The sequence below is a fragment of the Genypterus blacodes genome, unplaced genomic scaffold (assembly GCF_046128005.1).
Source record: "Genypterus blacodes isolate CSIRO-AG114 ecotype Tasmania unplaced genomic scaffold, CSIRO-AGI_Gbla_v1 ptg000030l_1, whole genome shotgun sequence".
Lineage (NCBI taxonomy): Eukaryota > Metazoa > Chordata > Actinopteri > Ophidiiformes > Ophidiidae > Genypterus > Genypterus blacodes.
This window is the reverse complement of record NW_027466843.1, coordinates 596,539-620,054: the sequence shown is the minus strand read 5'-3', so window position 1 is coordinate 620,054 and position 23,516 is coordinate 596,539. Positions and strand designations below refer to the sequence as shown.

The following is a 23,516-nucleotide window of genomic DNA, read 5'->3' as shown; positions in this document are numbered from 1 at the left end:
ACGGTTCTGGGAGCAGAACTTCTCCAGAGTTCCAGAAGTTGCTGGGCATCGCCATGGAGATGTTTCTGCTCTGCAGTGATGACAGCGAATCTGATGTTCGGATGGTGGCAGACGAGTGCCTGAACAAAATCATCAAAGTAAGCAGGACCTAAGCATCCCGTTGCCTCTTTTTGTGAAGATTTTCAATTTGTACTCACTCGCGGATAATGACATGCATTGATATATCGTGCTTATGTTGAGAAATACTTATATTTCCCGTTTACTGCCTAATGTGTTAATTTTTGATTCATTTGGTCTTCAGGCTCTGATGGACTCCAACCTGCCAAGACTACAGCTGGAGCTCTACAAAGAAATTAAAAAGGTATTAAGAAATGTGTCTGATTCACTTCTTGTTTTGTCTTTGTTACATAATGAGATTTGATATTTATATGTGGAAAGAAAACATGAGTGATTGGAAAGATGATTATAATGGTGATAAATACTGCTCACGATGAGTGTCTTTCTCTGTAGAATGGTGCCTCTCGGAGTCTGAGGGCAGCTTTGTGGAGGTTTGCTGAGCTTGCTCATCTCATAAGGCCTCAAAAGTGCAGGTATACACACAAGGGCCTAAGTGGTAGCTTTTACTTCATTTACGTGTCACACATATTGGGGTCATGTCATTGTGAAAGGGGTTGTACCTGGAGGATATCCACTTGTGTATTTTGTGAATGTCTGGTCCAAAACGGCTATTTTGGCTAACTACATTTGAGTTCTGTTTCAGTTTCTAGTTTGTCTTTATTGTCAATCTGATTGCCAATGTCTCCCTCCTTTCACCTCCACTTTATGGTCCAGACCCTACCTGGTCAACCTATTGCCGTGCCTCAGCAGAATCACCAAGCGGCAGGAGGAATCCGTTCAGGAGACGCTGGCTGCAGCAATGCCCAAGATCATGGCAGCCTTGGGACACTTTGCCAATGATGGCGAGGTCAAGGTATGCAACTATTCACTTAGGAGATTGCATATCTTACAAGTAATACTTTAATGTTGAATTGGTGGTTCCTTTCTTGAAGTTGCTAATTACTTCTGTCAGATTTAATGAGACAAAACAGTAATGTGTGATCAGGGTTTTCATTATTATCCAACCATGTTTTCCCTAGGTGCTCCTGAAATCATTTGTGGCCAACCTGAAATCCAGCTCGCCCACCATCAGACGGACAGCAGCCAGCTCAGCTGTCAGTGTGTGCCAACACTCTAGACGCACCAGCTACTTCTATACCTGGCTGCTTAATGTGCTGCTGGGTAGGAGACACAAACACCTACACTTGCACACATAATCTGGAAGACACACCACACCATGAATGCTGACACAATTGTTCACATTCATACTCTGTTTTGTGCCACATGGACATACTATACCATACCAAACCACTCCTATTGGTGCTGCCTGCATAACACAGGTTTTGTTTCCAGTAAAAAAGGAGCCACCCAGGAAAGGGTGAGGTGAACGCGAGTCTGTGACATGCAGAGGAAGAAGCTTTCAGAGGCTTGTACTATACCTGTGGAGTTTCTTTGTAGTAGCGATGGACAAGTAGACTCACTGGCCAGGGTTTCTCCATTCTATTTCATTTCATGTGACATGTGTCCGTTTTCTAATATCCAATCGCGCAAGATTCAATTGAGTGGCATAGCGTAACTGAAGGCAAATCAGATATCAGTCGCATTGGGATCGGATCTACCAAACCACGTAAGGAGGTGGCCTTGCTCACGATTTGGTTGGTCAAGTCAAAATGCGTCATGAAACCACGCCTGAGTTTTACTCTGTTCAAATTACTCTTGGCAAAATCATGCTGGTAGTGATGGATGACGGCAGGCGGGCATTCACATATTTTGATATGCATACAGTTGACATACACAGATGAAATGCTAATTGATATAAGAGAAACACTCTGACTCCTTGTCCTTTGTGTCTCCAGGTCTATTAGTTCCAGTGGATGAGGAGCACCCTATCCATCTCATTCTGGGGGTGTTGTTAACCCTTCGTTACCTGATGCCTCTCCTGCAGCAGCAAGTAAACACCACCAGCCTCAAAGGAAGCTTTGGAGTCATGAGGAAGGAAGCAGATGTACAGCCTACACCGGAGCAATTACTGCAGGTAGAAATTGTGTTTTTGTGTGTGTCTCAAAAGTGTTATTGTGTTGCCTTTTGGTACATGTTGGAACTAAAGTTGGTCAATTATGTGTTGAGAGTGCAGTTAATGAAGTGTAATTTAAGAGATGATTTCTGGTGGATGAAAGTCTCACCTTGCTGCAGTATTTTTGTATAGTAAAAACAAAATTGCATGTCTGTCCGTACCCCGGCTGGTTGTGGCCAAAGGAGCAACATTTTTAAAGATTTCAGCAGCAGCCAAGTTAAAGAGTTAAATTGTACATCTCCTTCCTGTTTGTGTGTGCCCAGGTGTACGAGCTGACTCTACACTACACACAGCACTGGGATCACAATGTAGTCACAGCCGCTCTGGAGCTCCTGCAGCAGATGTTCAGGACTCCGCCCCCAGAGCTTCTGCACATGCTGATCACACTGGGTGGTATTCCGTATGCCACTGTGTTTCGCCAGGACGCCGAGAGCCGTGCGCGCTCGGGCAGCATCCTCGAGCTCATTGGTAAACACAATGATCACTCAGTCTCACTTTGTCCAGCCACTGTCAAGTGTTGGGGCGATGTTGTTCAAAGAGATTGTCATCATCTTGCAGTCCCCCTAGGATTTCATTGGGTTGTTTTGCGATCTGTGTCAATTTCCTGAATTTTGCAGCACATTTTGCGATTTATTTTTTCCCCAGAAAGAACAACTTTTACAGCTTTTATTTATAATAAAAGTTTTAATAGCGCCCTTGTTGCTTTAAGAGCCCCTGGAGGCGAGCGTGCATTCTTTACACCCAGCTGCTGTCCACCTCACTCTCCCGCTATGCAATATGGAAATGAAGAAACTAAGCGTCAATGTCTTTTATTTCCCACTTCTCTGCTTTTAACATGTTTCATATTCATTTTTTGGACAAACATTTAAGTTTCCAACTTTTAAATGAATTGAAATGAAACATTGCAAACAACACTGGCTTCACGATGGTTATTTTCTTGATGTAGTCTTTATTTGGCTCATATTAACATTGCCAAGAAATGAGTTGGACTAATTGTTGGTGCTCTGCTGATTTCTGCTTTGGTCTTTGCTTGCTAACACATTCTCTGTCTGTAAAGAATTGCCTCCGTTTCCTTCTGGGGCTTTTGCTGCGTTTCTTTTCCTCACCTCCTGTTTCTGCTTCCTGCCTCTTGCCATTTGCAGCGGGGGGAGGGTCTTCCTGCAGTCCACTCCTTCTCAGGAAACAGAGAGGTGACTAGACTCTAACTCTTCACTCTCCACTGTTGGCTAGAGAGCTGCACAGGGATAGGGACAGCACTTATGCCACACATATTCACAGGGTTGGGGACAAAATGTAAAGCGTTCACACAGGGATGGCAATGAATGGTATTCCCGGAAGAACAGTAATGAAATGCCTCTGTTACCTCTGTGGTAATGGGGAGGAAATATAATCACAGCTTGGCTAGGTCACAGTAACCTCTCTAAGAGATCCCTAACAAGCTTGTTTTGTCAGTTCAAATGGAAGGATCTGTGTCATATAATTGCCATAATTGGGTTTTAAAAGCAGTTCTCTGAAGTAGAAATAAATATTTGTTTTCACCCGAACTGTGACAAAGTGGGAAAGCAAGGGATTGACAGGGACAGAATATCGGCCCCATGCAGCTCTCTATTCCTACAGATTTTCCCTTTTTTAATGATGTTTCAGTCAGGGTGTGGGCAGGTTTCCCATTAACATACTTGTGGATTCTATCTTTCCATGTGTACCATATTGAAATGTTCATGGAGCATATTCAAAAACGTTGAACACACAACATTGTAGGAATGCAGATTGTTTTCCACACTATGGATCCAAAAGACCTTCAACATATTTTTATGGAACTATTGCCAGACACCAATGAGCTGATGAGCCATACAAACCAATATATTCTGATTTAAGTGGAATAAACTGTCACCACCCTGGTTTCAGCCTGCTTGCCTCTCCAGTGATGCTGCTGCCGCAACCTTTGACCTTTGCAACTGATTTTTTTTTTCTAGGTAAAATGCTGTCTGGGGAGGAGGATGGATTGGAGGATGACCCTGAGAAGACTGAGGTCACCGCTGGCGTCTTCACAGGTGAGCCACACACACCAGTAGGCAAAATGTATAGTACACGAGCAGACTTCTGTAGAGGTTTTTCATCATTATTGGCTGTGGATTATTTAACTGTTACGTATCATTTTGTTTAATTGGCCCATGTAATTGTCTGTTTGTTTTAATGTGAAATTCTATCACCTCATCTGTAGCCTCATCTTTGAGTCTTTACATACATTTCATTGTTTGGTGGGCCTGGAATTATTGTTTGAATTGTTGCATTTCTGAGGCTTTTCTGTCATGAATGCATTTTCCAAATCATGATGTCAAAATGAATCCTTGTGGCACTGATTGAGTAATGAAAACATAATCTTCAGTTGACAGACGTGTGTATTTTCACTGTCCGTCGTTTGCACAGACGGCTCCACTGCAGGTCAGGTGGACATCATCACCGAGCAGCCACGCTCCTCCCAGCATTCCCTGCAGCCTGGCGATTCTGTGGATCTCAGCGTCTCCTCAGAACAAGGTGGTGGCGGAGGCGGAACATCTGCCTCTGGCACGCCCGAGTCGCCAAATGATAATGAGGAAGACATGTTGAGTCGGAGTTCTAGCGGTGGGGCCAACATCACTCCAGAGACGGCGGACTACAACACACCAGAGAACGCGACGCCTGAGGGAGGGCCCCTTGGGGAGGGCGCAGCTCTGTTGGGCACTAACGATCGCTCTCTGCCACCCAGTGACTCCTCGCAGACCACCACAGAGGGACCGGACTCGGCTGTCACTCCCTCTGACGTAGCAGAGTTGGTCAGTTTTAACTGTGTGTGTGAAGTGATTGTGTCGAGTACAGTCGGTGCGTGTCTCTGAAAATTGTGTGTTCACGCAGAATTCACAGCAACGGTGTTCCTTGGATAGCACTGAAAGGCTCAATGTGTTAGAATTTAATCTCTCATACCTGTGAATATTGTTCTTAATGCCAGTTTTTGAATGATGCTACATATCATAGAATTGGGATTTGTAGAATGGACATTTCTACTTTCATTATTTTGTGTGAAGGCCCATTACCTTCAAGGCACATTGGCTACAAATTGCATTGGAACGTCAAGAGAGGATGTGCAATATCATAATTTAGGAGTATTGTTTCAAAATATAGATAATAAGCCAATTGACCCTATAGCAAAGTGTTGAAATTAATTACATAATTCTCCAGTGGCACAATGAAGAGGACAATATGAAGAAAATTAGCATTTATCGAAATCAAAAGTGCAAGAAATTTTTCAACACTAAGCAGCACGGAAATGGGGGAAAAAAAGAAATTACACATCTTCTCTCACCTTCTGCGTTTAAACTCCCTATTCTATTGTTTTTTGAGCTTGTCCATTCTGCTAATTCTACCTCTATGATCTTGCCCCCCTTCGTCGCAGTCGCGCACTCCATTATCGCAAGTGATTGAGCCGTCTCCACCCTCGCCCACTTCCACCGAGGGTCCTGATGCCACAGACGACTCTTCCGTCTACACCTCTTCTTCATCCTCCTCTTTCTCTTTCTCCCGCTCCTCATCCTTCTATGCCACTTCCTCTTCAAGCACTAGCGACAAGGTCAGCCAATTGGACACCTTGAACATAATGGGAGCGACCTGCTTTTCTACGTGCACTTTCGTTTCGTTCGCTTGTAATTCAAACCCGTGCACCCTGCCCCCTTGTGCAAAATGTCTTTTCTCCTTTTGTTGGCATGATAATACATTATGGACTCTTTTTTTATTTTTTATTTTTTTCCTCGGTTACATTTTCTGTTTCGTGATTCCCTCCCAAAATTTAACTGCTTTTCAAAGTCCTTTGCAAAAACGGGCAAACCCAACACCTCATGGTACTGGTTTGCTGTGAAGAGTTCAAAGTGGAAGCATGATGGCTATCTATTCCCTCATTTTCCCTCAGATTGGATTTCGTCATTACATTTTGTATTCCTAGAGATTGTGATAAGCTTTTGTGACACTATAGGCAAAATATATCTGTTTCTTGAAGGACAAGTAGTTCATAAGTCTTGCTAGTAGTATGACTATATGCCAAAAATGAGACTACAGACAGGCCAGCTGAGGTTGTGTTCGATTGAAGCTGGAGAATTATTTCACAAACTGATGAGACTGATAAGCTAGTGCAGTAGTGATGAAAGAAAAACTGCAATAGGCTGGACCGTGGGTTTAACTCACTCCAACAACAGCTTTTCCCTGAGTCATTCAATTGCTGAGCCTGGAAACTTGTCTACACAACAATGATTCCCTGCTGGATTCACACCCTGAATTATTCAGTATTAATTTTAAAGTCACATGCGTCTTTGGACCAAATGCATGCTCTTCCTCTGGCTTTAAAGCATCAGTAACTGTGACAACCAGAATTGTCCAGTTGAAGCTTGTGCTCTTTCTGGTCTAGTCAATTTGTTCTACCCAGTGTGTACCCGAGCATGATTCTTTAGCATTTTAACAGGGGTTCATTTTTGACTTGTGATCTTGTCGTTGTTTGTGATACTGTATCAGTTTTCAACCCAACAAACGTGACTCAGTAACGATTCATTTGAATGAATCTGAAATATTTGGGTATTGTTTGCATGTTTGTACTTTTAATGAGTCATATGATCAAGTTCCCTTTTTAGAGAGATTTTGTTTTGTGTGTTTGTGCATATCTAAGGTGTTGGATGGCAGTGAGAGCCAGTACTCTGGAATGCAGATCGGAACCCTACAGGATGAGGAAGATGAAGGAGCAGCACCTTCTTCACAGGAAGAGCAGCTAGAACCATTTTCGCACACAGCATTGGGTATGTGTTGGCATTCATAAAGATACCTGTCTGCGGTGAAGTAAGAAGTAGTATTTAAGTAAGTAGGTAATTTATTTCTGTGTGTTTGCAGTTTTGAGTAAGCCTCATCTCTTTGAAGGCCGAGGTCACAACAGGCAAGCCTCGGACAGCAGCGTGGAGGGCTTTATACCAAAGGATGAACCAACTGAACCAGAACCAGACAATAAGGTAACGACACACCCACAGACGCCTCCAAGCCAGTGTTTCAGACTTAGTGATGGTAAATGAAGCAAGACGACGGAATCATTTGACTTACCTCCCCCTTTCTCAGCCATCACGGATAAAGGGTCCAATTGGACACTACACAGACCAAGGGGTGGAGCCATTGGTACATTGTGTACGGCTTCTTGCTGCTTCCTTTCTGCTCACGGGACAAAAGAATGGTGAGTGATGCACAGAACTGCTCAAAACGACAACAAAGTGGATTTCTTTGTCAAAAATATTTTTACTGGTTTCCCACCATCAATCCTGTACAAGCATTTCTGTCTTTCCGATATTTTAGTGTCTCACATTTGTTTTTCTTCAGGACTGATCCCTGACAAGGAAGTGCGGGTGAGTGTGAAAGCTCTGGCAGTCAGCTGCATTGGGGCAGCAGCGTCATTGCATCCTGAAGCATTCTTTAATTCGCTCTACATGGAGCCGCTGGACGGCATACCAGTTGAAGGTAGGGTCAACAAGTGACACACGGGCATATGGTCCAGAGGTTGAGGTTTGGGATGACTTCACAGTTTACTTCTTTTGTGTCCTTGTAGAACAACAGTACATCAGTGATGTATTGGGACTCATTGCCCACGGGGACCCCCAGATCAGAGGGGCCACAGGGATCCTCTGTGCAGCCATCATACAGGCTGCACTCACCAAAACACGTTACAACATACACAGCTGGCTGGCCAGTGTGCAGAGTTCAACAGGTCAGTGTGTGGAGATATTTGTGTGGCGCTTTGTCTTGCTGACTGGATGATAATTGAATGCAGTTCAGGGTTGAATACAGGTGAAATACCATTACTTGTCCTCACCTCTGCCATGTTTGTCTTCAGGTAACCCACTGTCCCTGGTGGACTTGGTGCCTTTGCTTCAGAAAGTTCTAAAAGACGAATCCTCTGTTACCTGCAAAATGGCTTGCTCTGCAGTAAGGGTAAGAGAGATGAGTGTGTGACCTGTGTTTGTGTGTGCTGTGTATGCTTATGATTCTGACCGTTACATCTGTGTTTCAGCACTGCATCATGACTGTGTGCTGCAGTACTCTGAGTGATCTGGGCCTGCAATTAATGATCGACTTGCTGAGTCTGAGGGACTCTTCATATTGGCTTGTTCGAACGGAACTCTTAGAGACCTTAGCAGAGATGGATTTCAGGTATGAAAACTTATTTTGATGACTTCAGTTAATAATGCTGTTCACAAAGCATTACTTACCAATTTAAATGCATAAATGTATAACTTACCTGTTTCTCAGGTTGGTAAATTTCCTGGAGAAAAAAAATGAGAGTTTGCACAAAGGAGATCATCACTTCACTGGGGTAAGGGTCCCCATGTCCTTCTTTTCCTGAATTGTCATTGTTGTTGAAGTACTGTATATTAGTACTGTATATTTACTACTTGTGGTCATTTATTGTTCTTATTCCCTCTGTTTAGAGGCTGCGGCTTCAGGACAGGGTCCTGAGTGATGTGGTCATCCGGTTATTGGGAGATGATGACCCCAGAGTGCGGCACGTGGCAGCCTCTGCTGTCAGCAGGTAACTTCTATATAAGCTTCACTTCATCCTATCTACAGGTCTTTACTCATTTGGTCTTGGCATGGTAACATATTGGAAGAGGAAGTTTAAACGCTACTTACTGTAAGACAACTCTACATGACTTGTGTGTCTATCCCTCTCTGCCAGGCTGGTTCCCAGGCTATTCTTCGATTGCGACCAGGGTCAAGCGGACCCAGTAGTGGCTATTGCACGGGATCAGAGTTCTGTCTACCTGCAGCTGCTGATGCATGAGACGCAACCCCCTTCCCAGTTTACAGTCACCACCATCACAAGGTATTGTCAGACGTACACACACTGATCATTAACATCTTGGTCCTTCATGCCTCTTTCTATGGACTGACCAGGAAATGTCATGAATCCCTTCAATTTCTAAACCAAACGGGAGCTCCGTGTGCTTTGACCTATTAAAAATCGTAACCTTTTCTGCCAGGACGTACCGAGGATACAGCCTGTCCAACACTGTGTCTGATGTCACATTGGAGAACAACCTGTCCAGAGTCATCACAGCAGTCTCCCACGCTTTCAACTCCTCCACCTCCAGAGCGATGACTGTGAGCGTTCACTGACTCAAACGTTTTTACTCTGTCTCTTTGTTCACTGTGTAACTACACTGTGTGTTGTATGGCAGCTTAATGGTTTACATCCATTACTTGGTTTATAATTTCTCTCTAGTTTGGCTGCTGTGAGGCACTGTGTCTCCTGGCTTCAGCATTCCCAGTGTGCACTTGGAGCACAGGCTGGCACTGCGGCTATGTTAGCTCGGGTAGTAGCTACGCTTCCCGCTCTAGCCTCAACCGCAGCAGGGGCAGGGCCCTCAGGTCTGTGTACACGCCAAAGCACGAAGGATTAGTCATGCATGTTCATATTCTTTTGTGTATTTCGCAAATGGTGTACTAGTTGGACGTAAACAAGATATTATTTTGCATTTTCAGGCTCATTTCAGTTCTTTACAGTTTATTGCTTTCCTTCTCCATCTTCTTAGTCTTTCTCAGCCCACCATTGCTCCAGCTTCTTCCACCTCCTCTTTACCTGACACTGAACGGAGGACTCTGACAATTGGAATGGCCAACATGGTGCTCTCCTTACTTTCTTCTGCTTGGTTCCCACTGGACCTCTCCGCTCATCAGGATGCCTTGTTGCTTTCTGGCAACTTACTTGCTGGTGAGAAATGTACATTCAGAGTTTGCTGAAGGGTTTCTTATGGCACATGTTCCTCTCAGTTTTATTCATTTCTAAAAGTTCAAGAAGCTGTGTGAAATTACAATTATTGTCATTATAACCTTGCTTTTCTTTCGTCAAAAGCAATAGCCGATCACTCTTAACCAGTTGTGCTGTAATTGTCTTCCCAGCTGTTGCTCCAAAATGCATGCGCAGCCCTTGGGCCGGAGAGGAAGAAGGAAACGGTGGTAGCACTAACACTAGTGGAACCCCTAAAATGGAGGAACCATGGGCAGCCCTGTCAGAGCGCTCCCTGGTGGCCATGGTGGAACAGCTCTTCTCCCACCTACTCAAACTTCTCAACATCTGTGCTCATGTGCTGGATGACACTCCACCCGGACCAGCAGTTAAGGTAACCATGGAAGGTTTTGACTTTTATTTATTTAAGTAATGAAATTTTTGCAGTTTCGCAGTCTTTTCTCGACGGGTTTCAGATTCACATTTCAGATTCGGCCTCACATTTGAAGATGTACATTCTTGGCTAGTTAAGCATCCAACCAGTGCTTTTTGTGGGTGTTGAGTTGATCAAGAAAAGAGGGTAGTAGTCAGTATAATAATTGATTTAGCCAAAAGCACAATTTAGCACATGGTGGAGGATGGATTCTGTGAATGACTACACAAGTACCTACTCAGGAATATCACGGTATTGAGCACTAGATTTTAGTACTCTCTTCTGTCTTTTGTAGGCCACCCTCCCCTCCCTAGCAAACACTCCCTCGCTCAGTCCCATCCGCAGAAAAGGCAAGGAGAAAGATGTGGCTGAGCCCAGCTCTGTTTCTATGAGCCCAAAGAAAAGCAGTGAGGTCAATACAGGTATGTGCATGCCAAAGTACATACTTACACAGGCGCAGATATTCACTGTGAATGTTAAATGCATCTAATACCAATATATTGTGAGCAGGTAGGCAGGCAGAAAGTGCTGCATCCACAGCTGTCAATAAATCCACCACCCTTGGCAACTTCTACCACCTGCCAACCTACCTCAAGCTCCACGATGTCCTCAAAGCTACACATGCCAACTACAAGGTCAGCGCACACTCACTCTCATACACACACTCATGTACACATAAGATTTATAAGTTTAAAAACAATACAAATCATCCTTAGTTTATATTGTAAACACATACTTAATAAGGCCAATCGGTGCCAAATTTCTTTGTTTGTTAGTTTGTCAGGAAAAAAAACAAACAATCTGCCTCACAAAATCTAAAATGTTGTAAGAGGCAGATCATTAACATAATCTTACCTGTTCTTATGGGGACAGTGGTTTGAGCCTGCGTATGACTTCAGAGGGTGCATTTTTAATGCACTTTGAAATTATGCTTTGTAGATTTACCTAAATTATGGTGTCCGGTTGTTGATTTATATGTTGATTTATATTTTACCTTATTGTTTTGTGTCTCCAAGGTGACACTGGACCTCCACAGTAGCCAGGAGAAATTTGGAGGTTTTCTGCGCTCCACGCTTGACGTTCTTTCTCAGCTGCTGGAGCTGGCTACACTACATGACATCGGCAAGGTAATGAGGATTTTAATCCTCTTTATAAGCCAGATATCGGCACTCTATTTTTCATATTGATTGGTATCGGTTTAACAATGTCATATTTTCTGTCAGTGTGTGGAGGAAATTTTAGGCTACCTCAAGTCCTGCTTCTCCAGAGAACCGACCATGGCCACTGTCTGTGTACAGCAGGTTAGTTTGCGTCTTTTGGTTCTGTATGTGTGTGTGGTCATATGTGTTGGCTCTTTTTACAGTTATTGTGTGTGGCAGTCTTTATGGTTCCAGCACTGAGCAGTGTGCTGCAGCTGAAGTGGCTCCACACAGAGCGAGGCTGGTACATACCGACGGGGCCCCTAAAATCTTTGGTTTCCCTGTGCGATGGTTCCATACATACACACTATCCAATATCCTAATCAGATTTCTATCTTACCTGCAGCTTTTGGCACAGCTTTGCATTTTTCACAACAGTAAATTTATATTTTGCATTAAATACATTTATTGCAGTGTATTTATTTTTACAAATGTCAAAGATTCTAAAACATGCAGAGGTTCTTGGCATTATACACTTGTAGACAAGAATTTAAAACTGTTTGATTACCATCAGTGTATTTAACACAACAATGACATTGGCAGCATTAAACTGTTCTTCTGTAGTCGCTAAAGAATTCCTTGTTTTTTGTAGCTATTGAAGACTCTGTTTGGCACCAACCTGTCATCCCAGTATGAGGGGGCTCTGAGTGGGCCTAGCCGATCCCAGGGAAAGGCTCTTCGTCTGGGCTCATCCAGCCTGCGACCAGGCCTATATCACTACTGTTTCATGGCACCCTACACACACTTCACGCAGGCCCTGGCTGATGCCAGTCTTCGTAATATGGTGCAGGCTGACCATGACCAAGACACCTCGGGGTAGGTAGTAGCTGCACACAGACAGTGTGTGTGTGTGTAATGTGACATGTAATGTAATGTGTGTAATTGATGAATCCACATAAGACATTTCAGTTGTCTTTTTGTCTTCACTTCTAGATGGTTTGATGTAATGCAGAAAGCGTCCAACTTGCTGAGGTCCAACATCACAAATGTAACACGCCACAGAGGAGATAAGGTAAGCTTGCATTGCTGTTGCTTTCTCAGTTTTATTTGCTGTATTGAAGTCATTGAATAAGAGACAAAGGGTTTTATCATGCAATCTTACAAGATCTTTGTTACTTTGCTTGTGTGAAATTATATTGTTATCGTTTTCCTAGAATGCCATCCACAACCATATTCGTCTCTTTGAGCCACTGGTGATCAAAGCTTTGAAACAGTACACCACCAGCACTTCTGTGGCCCTGCAGAGACAAGTACTCGACCTGCTAGCCCAGCTTGTGCAGCTCAGAGTTAACTATTGCCTCCTGGACTCAGATCAGGTACACACAGTCACATGGGCGCACGCATAAGGCCATACCAACAATTTCTGGGAATTTTCACCCTTACAAAGGCATTTTGTGTTTCAGGTATTCATAGGCTTTGTTCTGAAGCAATTTGAGTATATTGAAGTGGGTCAGTTCAGGTGAGTTCGACAGTTTTAATAGCCAATATATCTCTGATTGCTCTCTGTTTGGTATTTTCCTTCCATTTTGTGTGCAGCATTCCTGTAAATGATGATACCCATTGCACCTTTCTTATAGAGACTCAGAGGCCATCATTCCCAGTATCTTCTTCTTCCTGGTGCTGCTATCTTATGAGCGCTACCATTCCAAACAAATAATAAGCATCCCCAAGATCATCCAGCTATGTGATGGCATCATGGCTAGTGGAAGGAAAGCTGTCACACATGGTAAGTTGAACACCAATCTTATAATAATTTTCTCTACTGAAATGTTTCCTTTCACCTTCCTGCTACATTCCTAAAGATAAAAGGATTAGCACCAGCATCATAACAAGTATAAAACTAGACACATGTGGATATGAAATTGAAGTAACTACATTAGACCATCTTCCTCAGCCATTCCAGCCCTGCAACCGATAGTCCATGACCTGTTTGTTTTGCGGGGCTCCAACAAGGCAGACGCAGGCAAAGAGCTGGATACACAGAAAGAAGTGGTGGTGTCAATGCTGCTCAGACTCATACAGTATCACCAGGTGTGGTCACAAATGGATGCAAACATACACAAACATGCGCTACCATATCAAAAAATATTTTATTCAGTTTAGATCCAGTGTTTCCCGAATACACTCTTTATATGCGTCTGTATTTTAGGTGCTGGAGATGTTCATCCTTGTACTACAGCAGTGTCACAAAGAGAATGAGGACAAGTGGAAGAGACTGTCCAGGCAAATTGCCGATGTCATTCTTCCTATGATCGGAAAGCAACAGGTAAGAGTCTTGTGTGTGATAACTTGACATGTATTCAAATTATTTATTGAGTAGGTAAGTTTAACATCTCGGTATACAGTCACAAATAACAGTTTCACTGCACTGTAAGGAATACCAGTTTGTATATACTTTACGTCAGTCCCCCAAAATATCTGCCCTGTGCCAACAGTTCTGTGTTTTGTGTTATCACAGATGCACTTGGACTCCCCTGAGGCGTTGGGAGTGTTGAACACTCTTTTTGAGACTGTGGCACCTTCCTCCCTTAGGCCTGTAGACATGCTGCTCAAGAGTATGTTCACTATCCCAGCCACCATGGTGAGGCATGAACACACAAACCAGATTTTCAACATTTATTCAACTGACTTTTTAAACAGAAGTAACATTGAATTTGAATGTACAATATGAAAGACAAATGGAAAATGCATTTACATGTGTTATATTGAATATAAACTCTGATTTGAAATCCTCTGCTCCCTCAGGCATCAGTAGCTACAGTCCAGCTGTGGGTGTCTGGCATCCTGGCAGTGCTCCGGGTGCTTGTCTCTCAGTCCACTGAGGACATTGTCCTATCCCGGGTCCATGAGCTCTCGCTCTCACCACACTTCCTATCCTGTCAAATAATCCGCCACCTCCATCAGCATAGCCCCTCCACAGAGGATCTGCCTGCTATCACCTTTGGTAACCAGGAGAATAATGGTGAAGCACAAAAAGCCCAACCTGAGGAAACCTTTGCCAGGTTAGTGAATGGAGGAGGACGCTGTTGATGCATTTATACTATACTGTGTGTGTGGTCATATGTGTTGGGTCTTTTTACAGTTATTGTGTGTGGCAGTCTTTATGGTTCCAGCACTGAGCAGTGTGCTGCAGCTGATGTGGCTCCACACAGAGCGAGGCTGGTACATACCGACAGGGCCCCTAAAGTCTTTGGTTTCCCTGTGCGATGGTTCCATACATACACACTATCCATATCCTAATCAGATTTCTATCTTACCTGCAGCTTTTGGCACAGCTTTGCATTTTTCGCAACAGTGAATATATTCTGCATTAACTAAATCCATAAGTGTATTTTTGTATTATTATTACAAATGTTAAAGATGCTCAAGCCTGCAGAGGTTCTTGGCATTATACACTTGTAGACACACATTGTTTTAGCTATTGAAGTTTGAACCTTTACCTTTTTTATACTATGAAATATGTTTACCCGTTGATCTCACTTATGTAATTTCTGTTTCTTTCAGGTTCTTGCTCCAGCTAGTAGGTGTGTTGCTGGATGACATTTCCTCCAGGCGGATCAAAGTGGACATTACAGAGCAGCAACAAACCTTCTACTGCCAGCAGCTGGGCACACTGCTTATGTGTCTCATACACATCTTCAAAAGTGGTGAGCACATATCAATTCTTGAACTCTGTTAATCTGGATGCGAGAAGCATCGTTTCCAGTGTTGGTTTCTAAATTGGTGGAAATTTAAATTTAGAATCATTTTCTACACACCCAGTGCATGGTGAGCTACTTGCACTACGATTTTAAGTCCTTAATATAAGAACAAGCCGCAATTTAATTTTTCTTCCAGGAATGTTTCGCAGGATTACGACTGCAGCCAGCCGCCTTTTGAAAGGTGAGAGTGGCGGTGGACAGGCTGGCCCTGACACCAGCCTCTTCTATACCCTGGAGAGTCTGAACAGTATGGTACAGTGCCTGATTACCACCCACCCCTCCTTGGTGCTGCTCTGGTGCCAGGTCCTCCTCATCATTAATTATACCAACTATTCCTGGTGGGCTGAGGTTCACCAAACACCCAGGTGAGTACAGAGTGGTAGCTGACCATAAATGACACAGACACACGTTCAATAGAACTTAAACACAATATCAAGGGGCTTGTAGAAGATGTTTCACTCAGCACTGTATATTCTGTCTGTTCCTCTCCACCTGTCTCTTTCCCTTCATCAGGAGACAAAGCCTGTCGTGCACTAAGCTGCTAAGTCCTCACTCTTCAGGGGAAGGAGAGGAGGACAAGCCTGAGTCGCAACTCACCATGGTCAACAGAGAGATTGTGCGCAGAGGAGCCCTCATCCTATTCTGTGACTATGTGGTGAGACTCTTCAATTAATGACACACTATTCCTAGTTGGAAACCTTTGCTTTGTAGATAATCATCCATTTGTCCAAGTTTTCTCTCTCACTGCCGTCTTTGTATGGTGCTGTTTGAATCGATTTATGTGGGGGGGGAAAAAAACACATCCTATTTTGGACAAACTGTCTTATATTTCTAATATGTGTCTGTAGTGTCAGAACCTCCATGACTCAGAGCACCTTACCTGGCTGATTGTGAACCATGTACGCGACCTCATCAGCCTTTCCCATGAGCCTCCAGTGCAGGATTTCATCAGTGCTGTGCACCGCAACTCGGCTGCCAGTGGCCTCTTCATCCAGGCCATCCAGTCCCGCTGTGACAACCTTTCTACTGTGAGATCACACCTTCAAGAGCTTCCCAGCATTTCTTTTAATTAAGAATTGATCCTGTTTATTTATTACCCACCACTTTCCCATTGATCTTGATATTCTTTCTCTGCCCTTCTGCCTTACTATATTCCTCTTCCTCTCATTCTACTTTCCTTTCTCTCCCTCCCTCTACTACTTCCTACTACTTGGATCTTTGCCCTGTTTTCGCCTTCTTCATTGTAGCCGACCATGTTGAAGAAGACCCTGCAGTGTTTGGAAGGCATCCACCTGAGCCAGTCTGGCTCCCTGCTGATGCTGTATGTGGATAAGCTCCTCAGTACACCCTTCAGGGTTCTGGCCCGCATGGTTGACACGTTGGCTTGCCGCAGAGTGGAGATGCTGCTGGCTGAGACACTACAGGTATAACTGTGGGCATTTCTTGTGAGATGGAATTTGTAAGTGCACTGCACATGTAATTAATTATGATTAGTATGTGATCGAAAGTGGTTATTGAATAGGTGACTCTCGTTACTTTCACCCTCCAGAACAGTATAGCCCAGTTACCTGTGGAGGAGCTGGACAGAATCCAGGAATACCTCCAGACCAGTGGCCTGGCTCAGAGGTAATGGAGTTGCAATTATTAATTTAATTTTTAGTTTATGGATAGTTTCCCTCCTCTTTGTATTACTGTACATTGTATTTCTGTGCTTGGCCAATTTTATCACCTGATCATCTATCCTTTCACAGGCATCAGAGGTTCTTCTCCCTGCTGGACAGGTTCAGAGCAACTGTTGCCGACACCAGTAGCCCCGTCCCTCCCATCACCTCACACCCCTTGGATGGGGATCCACCACCTGCCCCTGAAGTGGTCATTGCAGATAAGGTAAGGCTTTAGAAAATATAGGAATGCATTTTTATGTCGGGCATGACGGGCTTGAATCTTGCTAACTACACAAAGTTTTCATAATGATAAGAAATTACTTTTGAGAAGCTAACCACAGCTTGAAATTTAACTAAATGATTTGATATCTGTAGGAGTGGTATGTGGCACTGGTGAAGTCTCAGTGCTGTCTTTGTGGAGATGGATCACTCTTGGAAGCAACAGAACTCCTTACCAAACTACCTCCAACTGATCTCTTCAGCATCATGATTTGCAAGGTACACAAACGCAGATACACAAATGTATGTCCCTTTTTATTATGCAAGCAAATTTCAGATTACAGTAAGCATTATGTGAAATATATTGTAACATAAATCACCTCAGCGTTGACTTATCTACACCTATTAGATTTTTACTTATTCTGTATTCACACTTTCAAACCCAAATCTGTTGTCTTTTTTTAAGGAATTCAACCTAAGCCTGCTGTGTCCAAGCCTGAGTATGGGCATGCAGCGGTTAGCGCGGGGTCAAGGGTCATTGTTATTGGAGACAGCCTCGCAGGTGACCCTGGAGCAACTGGAGGAGGTCACTCGATCACTTCCTGCCCCACATCAGTCCTTCCTGCCGCCCTCCCAGCCACAGCCCTACTGGGTTCAACTGGCTGATGTCTATGGTGAGAGTTGGAGGGAAAGACGACGTGAAAACGGAGCTGTGGAATTCCTTTGATTTAACAGTCATGTTCTGTCATTCATGCATTTGCTGTCGGTCTTTATTTTTCAGACAAGTCAGGTTTCTATCCCAGGGTTCTGTCACTGTGCAGAGCTCTATCACAGTACCTGCTGAATGCAAACCAGCCGCCCTCCTCGCTACATATTCCCTCTGACAAGGAACACCTGATCACAACGTTCACCTGCATGGCCACTGAGGTAAATGATATGCAGTCTGTAATTCACTTATCCATTGAGCAGTTAGTATACTTTGTTGATTGATTATCAATGTGGATCATCTGAGTTATGATTAAAAACAAATGAATTCTATATATTGAATATATTGCTTCCTAATATACCTGTGAGTCTGTTTGTCAGCATTCTTTGACATTTTTAAATCCTTCTCTTGACCGTCTCTTTTCCTAGGTGATAGTGTGGCGTCTTCTCCAGGACTCGTTGCCTCTGAGCGTGGACCTCCAGTGGGCTCTGTCCTGCCTCTGTCTGGCCTTACAGCAGCCCTGTGTCTGGAACAAGCTGTCCACCCCTCAGTACACCACACACACCTGCTCCCTCATCTACTGTCTACACTTCATCATTGTTGCAGGTAATGAGTTGGGCAAGTTTTTCAACTTTCCTTACGATTGAGTCAAGTTTGAATATCTAAACAGCTGTGTTGGTATTTCAACAATTATCCAAGCATCCCTCTCAGTTTGTGCCTTTTGTTTCTCAGTGGCAGTGAGTCCTGGCGACCAGCTGTTACATCCAGGGAGGAAGAGAGTGAAGGCAGACAGAGACTCTGAAGGAAACCAAGTGGACTTGCCACAAGCTGACAGTGAGCATTCGCTTCAAGCACTGATAGCTGAAGACTTGTTTAATTTAGCATTTCAATATTTATGCCTTGCTACTCTGTGTACACTGGAAAACGGATGATTTTTTTGTATTGCATCACCGGAAAAACAATTACAGATTCCCTCTGTGTTGTAGATGCCCATGAGAGGCAAGCATGTGAGATCATGGCAGAGCTGGTAGAAGGCTTACAGGACATCCTGGCACTGGGTCACGACAGCAACCGTGCAATTCCTGCTTTCCTCACACCAACCTTGCGTAACATTGTTATCAGTCTTTCCCGACTGCCTCTGGTCAACAGCTTCACCAGAGTACCTCCACTGGTCAGTCTGTGTGTGAACATGATTGTGCTTGTAGTGTGTATGAATAAATGAGTGTATTCATACTGACATAATGTCTACCCACTTAATTTAATGGTGACTACAGTGTTAATATGCTTGTTCTAATTGAATGTGGTAGGTGTGGAAACTGGGCTGGTCCCCACAGCTAGGAGGAGAGTATGGCACAACACTGCCTGAGATTCCTGTGGACTTCCTCCATGAAAAGGATGTTTTTAGAGAGTTCCTCTATCGCATCAATACACTGGGTAAAAGAATGACAGACAGTAATACAATGTCCCTTTCCTTGTCAGTTCATAGAGTGAACTCTAATCTGCAAATCTCTTATCTGTTTGGACCTGTGTGTAAAGGATGGAGCAGCAGGACTCAGTTTGAGGAGACCTGGGCCACCCTGCTGGGGGTGCTGGTCACCCAGCCTATCACTATGGACCAAGAGGAGGAGGCACAGCAAGAGGTACACACAACGCTGTTCAGATCACAAAACGGTTCATTACAACTGTCTGCCTACATACTAGGCACAGATAAATCACAAGAATAACACATGACAGGAAAATCACAATTCATTCATTAGTTTGCGGAATAAAATTAATTCTTGACACCTTTTCTTTCTTACATTCTTTTCCCCCCAGGAGGACTTGGAGCGTACGCAGTTGAATGTATTAGCAGTGCAGGCCATCACTAGCCTGGTGCTCAGTGCAATGACTCTGCCAACTGCTGGCAACCCTGCAGTCAGCTGTCTGGAACAGCAGCCCCGCAACAAGAGCCTTAAAGCCCTGGACACACGGTACAGCTCCAGAATTTAATGCCAGCATGATACCCAAAAAAATGTGACCTTATTACATTTTGTTTCTGTGTGTCCAGGTTTGGTAGGAAACTTGCTGTGATTAGGGGTGAGGTGGAGAGAGAAATTCAGGCTCTTGTGTCAAAGAGAGACAATGTTCACACGCATCATCCCTACCATGCCTGGGATCCGGTGCCCTCACTGTCAGCAGCCTCTGCTGGTAATGCAGACACACACACGCAGCTCATCAACCTTTCAGTTGCTGCTCTGTCACTTCACACTGTAATGTTTTGTTCATTTTAATTTGTTTCAGCAGGCACACTGATCAGCCATGAGAAGCTGCTGCTCCAGATTAACACAGAAAGGGAGATGGGCAACATGGACTACAAACTGGGACAGGCAAGAGCACAGATAACCCCCCCCCCCCCCCCCCCTTTATCTACAACTGCCTGAATTATACTCTGTAGTTAGTAGATTTTCAGAACCATAATTTTAAATGCACTTTACAGGTATCGATTCATTCAGTGTGGCTTGGCAACAACATCACTCCCTTGAGAGAGGAAGAATGGGGAGAAGATGAGGAAGATGAGGCAGACACTCCGGCTCCCGCCTCCCCACCCATATCTCCCATCAATTCAAGGTCAGACACATAACTCAGACATTCCTACACTCACTCACGCTCACACTTGCATATATACATTTCACCACTTAAATCACAATCTGATTTCCCCTGTCTGTGTATCTTCAGGAAGCACCGCGCAGGTGTCGACATTCACTCATGTTCCCAGTTTCTTTTGGAGCTCTACAGCCAGTGGCTGATCCCGGGCTCCCCGATTAACAGGAGGACTCCCACCATGCTCATCAGTGAAGTGGTCCGATCGGTGAGCAAAGATGATGATGATAATGACACCGTCATTCTGCGCATAGATGTCTGCCAGTGTCAGATGCTAGTCAGTAAACGCCTGTCTATAAATGTAAATAGAGTTTAAAAATGTATTAAGTTTGAGGTGATCAGACAAGAATAGGTCCAGGACACAATGTGTTTTTTTTTTAAGACGCTTCAGAGTGCCATCCTGCATGTTCCTAGGGCAGGGTCGAATTTCATCTTCATCACTTATCAGCTCACCTCTCTCCCTCGCTCTCTCCATTACCTCCCTGTTGTCACTCCATGCAGTTGCTGGCAGTATCGGACCTTTTCACAGAGAGGAACCAGTTTGACATGATGTTCTCCACCCTGATGGAACTACAGAAGCTCCACCCCCCAGAGGATGAGATCCTCAATCAATACCTGGTGCCTGCCATCTGCAAAGCTGCTGCTGTCCTGGGCATGGTGAGGAGAACGCTCTAGATTTGCTGCTTTACTGTTCCAGATCATTGTTAATAAGATACCTTAAAGCTGTTGGACTTTTATCTAGACAATACACACACTTGGTTCATAAAACATCAAGAGATACGTTGTCAAATGGAAAATCTACAAAGTGACTTATTATGAATTATTATCATCATCCTGTACAGCAAATATGTGAATATGCTGTATAATTCCAGGACAAGGTCATAGCAGAGCCTGTGTGTCGCCTTCTGGAGACGACGCTGCGTAGCACCCATCTTCCCAGCCGCATGGGGGCTCTGCACGGCGTCCTGTATGTGTTGGAGTGTGACCTACTAGATGACACGGCCAAACAGCTCATCCCCACTGTCTCCGACTATCTGCTGTCAAACCTTAGGGCTATTGCTCAGTGAGTTTCAGCTTTGCATTCTCTACCTCTTCTCTCCACCGAAGAACACACTCGTGCTGAACTAATTTAATCATCTGATGAGCTGAAGTGATGCCGAAAGAGCATCAGGGAGCCAGAATGTTTGATTTTCAGATCCACTTATACCGCAGCGGTTAACTAACTGAAATCAGTTTGTTTCATCCACCTGTATTAAACTGGTTGTAATTCTTTACCACTAGGCGCTTCCCTTTACTTTTCATGTAACTGGCAACTGCTTTTCCTTTTATCTGAAGTGTGGTGCATTCTCTCCATGTAAATATGTGCGTCTTCTTCTGTCTCCTGTAGTTGTGTGAATCTGCATAACCAGCAGCATGTGTTGGTGATGTGTGCAGTGGCGTTTTACATGATGGAGAACTATCCTCTGGATGTAGGAGCTGAATTTATTGCCGGGATTATACAGGTAATCTATTTGTATTCGTTAAAGGTAATGCATTTAGCAATCGCTTATGTCACCAACAGAAAACATTCACATTTATTCATTCATTCTCTACATGTTTATGACTCCCTTTTCTTTTACTGCTGCGTTGTCTTTCCTCTGTCTGTCCTCCTCTTAGGTGTGTGGCGTGATGGTGTCAGCCAGTGAGGACGCCACACCCTCTGTCATCTATCACTGTGTGCTGCGGGGTTTGGAGCGCCTCCTACTGTCTGAGCAGTTGTCCAGAGTGGACGGAGAAGCACTGGTTAAACTCAGTGTGGATCGAGTCAACATGCCGTCACCCCACAGAGCCATGGCTGCGCTGGGTCTCATGCTCACCTGCATGTACACTGGTAAGTGTGATGCTGAATTGACTGACGCATCTAAAATCCACTAAAAAATTCACTCTAGTGTCTTGCATGCTGGCTAATTCACCAGCATCTACAATATTTGGACTGGTGCTGCAACTCACTGATATTGGATACTCATTGCAAGGTCACTATAGAATCCAGCAAGCTGGCTAACTCACCAGCATGGACACTGTGGCGGCGTTGTACTGCTTTATTGTCGCCGCTGCTGATGAATTACTCGCCCTAGTTAGGTTTACTCAACCGGAAACTTTACGATTACTGAATAATTGTGCGTAAGTTATGCTGCGTCTCAGTTCGTCTTTCCTTTTAACCCCTTCTTTTCTGAGCGTGCATTCACATTAAACATTCTTAATTAAATGCACTCTGTGAAGAGATGGTTATTCTTCCTCCTAAACCAAGGAAATCTATTATTGCTATGCAGTGAGGGCCCTTCTCAACACCCCAAATGGTTAAAACTGTAATTGATGTTACTTTTCGTTTATTCAAAGATGGCCCTCCTCTCTTTCATTGTTAGTCTTTATACATGATTGTTGGTGCACCAGCAAGTCACACATTTGTCTATGTAGGGCCACTCCATCCTGAGGATTAAGATGAGAACTGTGATGCGCCTAACTTGAAATGTTTTCTGCCAACCTACTGAAATACTAATTGAGTAGTTTATGCCTGAATGTGCATGCCACTATTGCATGCAACTAGACGTCTGCATGCAAACAAACTTTTATGAGATACATGCTGATGCAAATCAGCTTTAGGTTAATGTACAGAGTTAAATTGTCAATTTGTAGTAGTAGACTGTAGATGTTCCTGTATAAGATGGCAGATTACCCACCTGAACTTTCCTTTAGTCTACTGCTATGGCCACTCCTGTAACACACGGGTCGAGTACGGGTGGGCCCTGTTATGACCAGTGTCCCGGAACCTACATACTTGAAGTAAAATACTTTACTTGCTTTTACATCTTGTATGTCTAAACATGCATTCAAACTTGTCTTCTACTCAGATTAATGGTAATAAAGCAATTAAAAATGTGATGTAAACACCATAATTGGCTAAATCAATGCTGCCTTACATCATGTGATTTTGTAGTAAAGTAATTTGTTCAAGCATGTAAAC

General features: G+C 43.9%; 1 protein-coding gene and 2 non-coding genes across 5 annotated transcripts in view; all 3 read left to right on the top strand.

Moving 5' to 3' along the window:
* htt (huntingtin) overlaps positions 1-23,516 on the top strand; it is a 31,460-nt gene that overhangs the window by 2,503 nt on the left and 5,441 nt on the right. For 2 of the 3 annotated variants that reach the window (XM_076145786.1, XM_076145785.1), the window contains exons 3-62: positions 17-137; positions 302-361; positions 511-590; positions 832-970; positions 1,137-1,278; positions 1,953-2,131; positions 2,434-2,638; positions 4,144-4,221; positions 4,598-4,983; positions 6,858-6,984; positions 7,076-7,191; positions 7,295-7,406; positions 7,550-7,687; positions 7,776-7,934; positions 8,061-8,158; positions 8,238-8,377; positions 8,477-8,540; positions 8,656-8,756; positions 8,904-9,050; positions 9,208-9,328; positions 9,450-9,595; positions 9,760-9,938; positions 10,127-10,347; positions 10,682-10,808; positions 10,897-11,021; positions 11,403-11,513; positions 11,610-11,687; positions 12,178-12,401; positions 12,519-12,597; positions 12,740-12,901; positions 12,989-13,044; positions 13,163-13,311; positions 13,480-13,616; positions 13,735-13,851; positions 14,044-14,166; positions 14,331-14,587; positions 15,090-15,232; positions 15,423-15,651; positions 15,800-15,941; positions 16,135-16,314; positions 16,534-16,710; positions 16,836-16,912; positions 17,038-17,173; positions 17,326-17,448; positions 17,636-17,843; positions 17,951-18,096; positions 18,304-18,481; positions 18,608-18,709; positions 18,862-19,046; positions 19,183-19,309; positions 19,412-19,515; positions 19,691-19,845; positions 19,923-20,062; positions 20,159-20,241; positions 20,352-20,482; positions 20,591-20,723; positions 21,017-21,172; positions 21,388-21,578; positions 21,903-22,017; positions 22,172-22,385. In XM_076145786.1, the coding sequence (XP_076001901.1) occupies positions 17-137; positions 302-361; positions 511-590; positions 832-970; positions 1,137-1,278; positions 1,953-2,131; positions 2,434-2,638; positions 4,144-4,221; positions 4,598-4,983; positions 6,858-6,984; positions 7,076-7,191; positions 7,295-7,406; positions 7,550-7,687; positions 7,776-7,934; positions 8,061-8,158; positions 8,238-8,377; positions 8,477-8,540; positions 8,656-8,756; positions 8,904-9,050; positions 9,208-9,328; positions 9,450-9,595; positions 9,760-9,938; positions 10,127-10,347; positions 10,682-10,808; positions 10,897-11,021; positions 11,403-11,513; positions 11,610-11,687; positions 12,178-12,401; positions 12,519-12,597; positions 12,740-12,901; positions 12,989-13,044; positions 13,163-13,311; positions 13,480-13,616; positions 13,735-13,851; positions 14,044-14,166; positions 14,331-14,587; positions 15,090-15,232; positions 15,423-15,651; positions 15,800-15,941; positions 16,135-16,314; positions 16,534-16,710; positions 16,836-16,912; positions 17,038-17,173; positions 17,326-17,448; positions 17,636-17,843; positions 17,951-18,096; positions 18,304-18,481; positions 18,608-18,709; positions 18,862-19,046; positions 19,183-19,309; positions 19,412-19,515; positions 19,691-19,845; positions 19,923-20,062; positions 20,159-20,241; positions 20,352-20,482; positions 20,591-20,723; positions 21,017-21,172; positions 21,388-21,578; positions 21,903-22,017; positions 22,172-22,385 (8,579 nt within the window). Of the gene's footprint in view, positions 1-16; positions 138-301; positions 362-510; positions 591-831; positions 971-1,136; positions 1,279-1,952; positions 2,132-2,433; positions 2,639-4,143; positions 4,222-4,597; positions 4,984-6,857; positions 6,985-7,075; positions 7,192-7,294; positions 7,407-7,549; positions 7,688-7,775; positions 7,935-8,060; positions 8,159-8,237; positions 8,378-8,476; positions 8,541-8,655; positions 8,757-8,903; positions 9,051-9,207; positions 9,329-9,449; positions 9,596-9,759; positions 9,939-10,126; positions 10,348-10,681; positions 10,809-10,896; positions 11,022-11,402; positions 11,514-11,609; positions 11,688-12,177; positions 12,402-12,518; positions 12,598-12,739; positions 12,902-12,988; positions 13,045-13,162; positions 13,312-13,479; positions 13,617-13,734; positions 13,852-14,043; positions 14,167-14,330; positions 14,588-15,089; positions 15,233-15,422; positions 15,652-15,799; positions 15,942-16,134; positions 16,315-16,533; positions 16,711-16,835; positions 16,913-17,037; positions 17,174-17,325; positions 17,449-17,635; positions 17,844-17,950; positions 18,097-18,303; positions 18,482-18,607; positions 18,710-18,861; positions 19,047-19,182; positions 19,310-19,411; positions 19,516-19,690; positions 19,846-19,922; positions 20,063-20,155; positions 20,242-20,351; positions 20,483-20,590; positions 20,724-21,016; positions 21,173-21,387; positions 21,579-21,902; positions 22,018-22,171; positions 22,386-23,516 lie in introns of all 3 variants that reach the window. The other variant, XM_076145784.1, reaches the window with a different exon arrangement.
* Positions 11,759-11,888, top strand: LOC142994964 (small Cajal body-specific RNA 14). The gene has a single exon (XR_012961466.1).
* LOC142994963 (small Cajal body-specific RNA 14) lies at positions 14,677-14,806 on the top strand. The gene has a single exon (XR_012961465.1).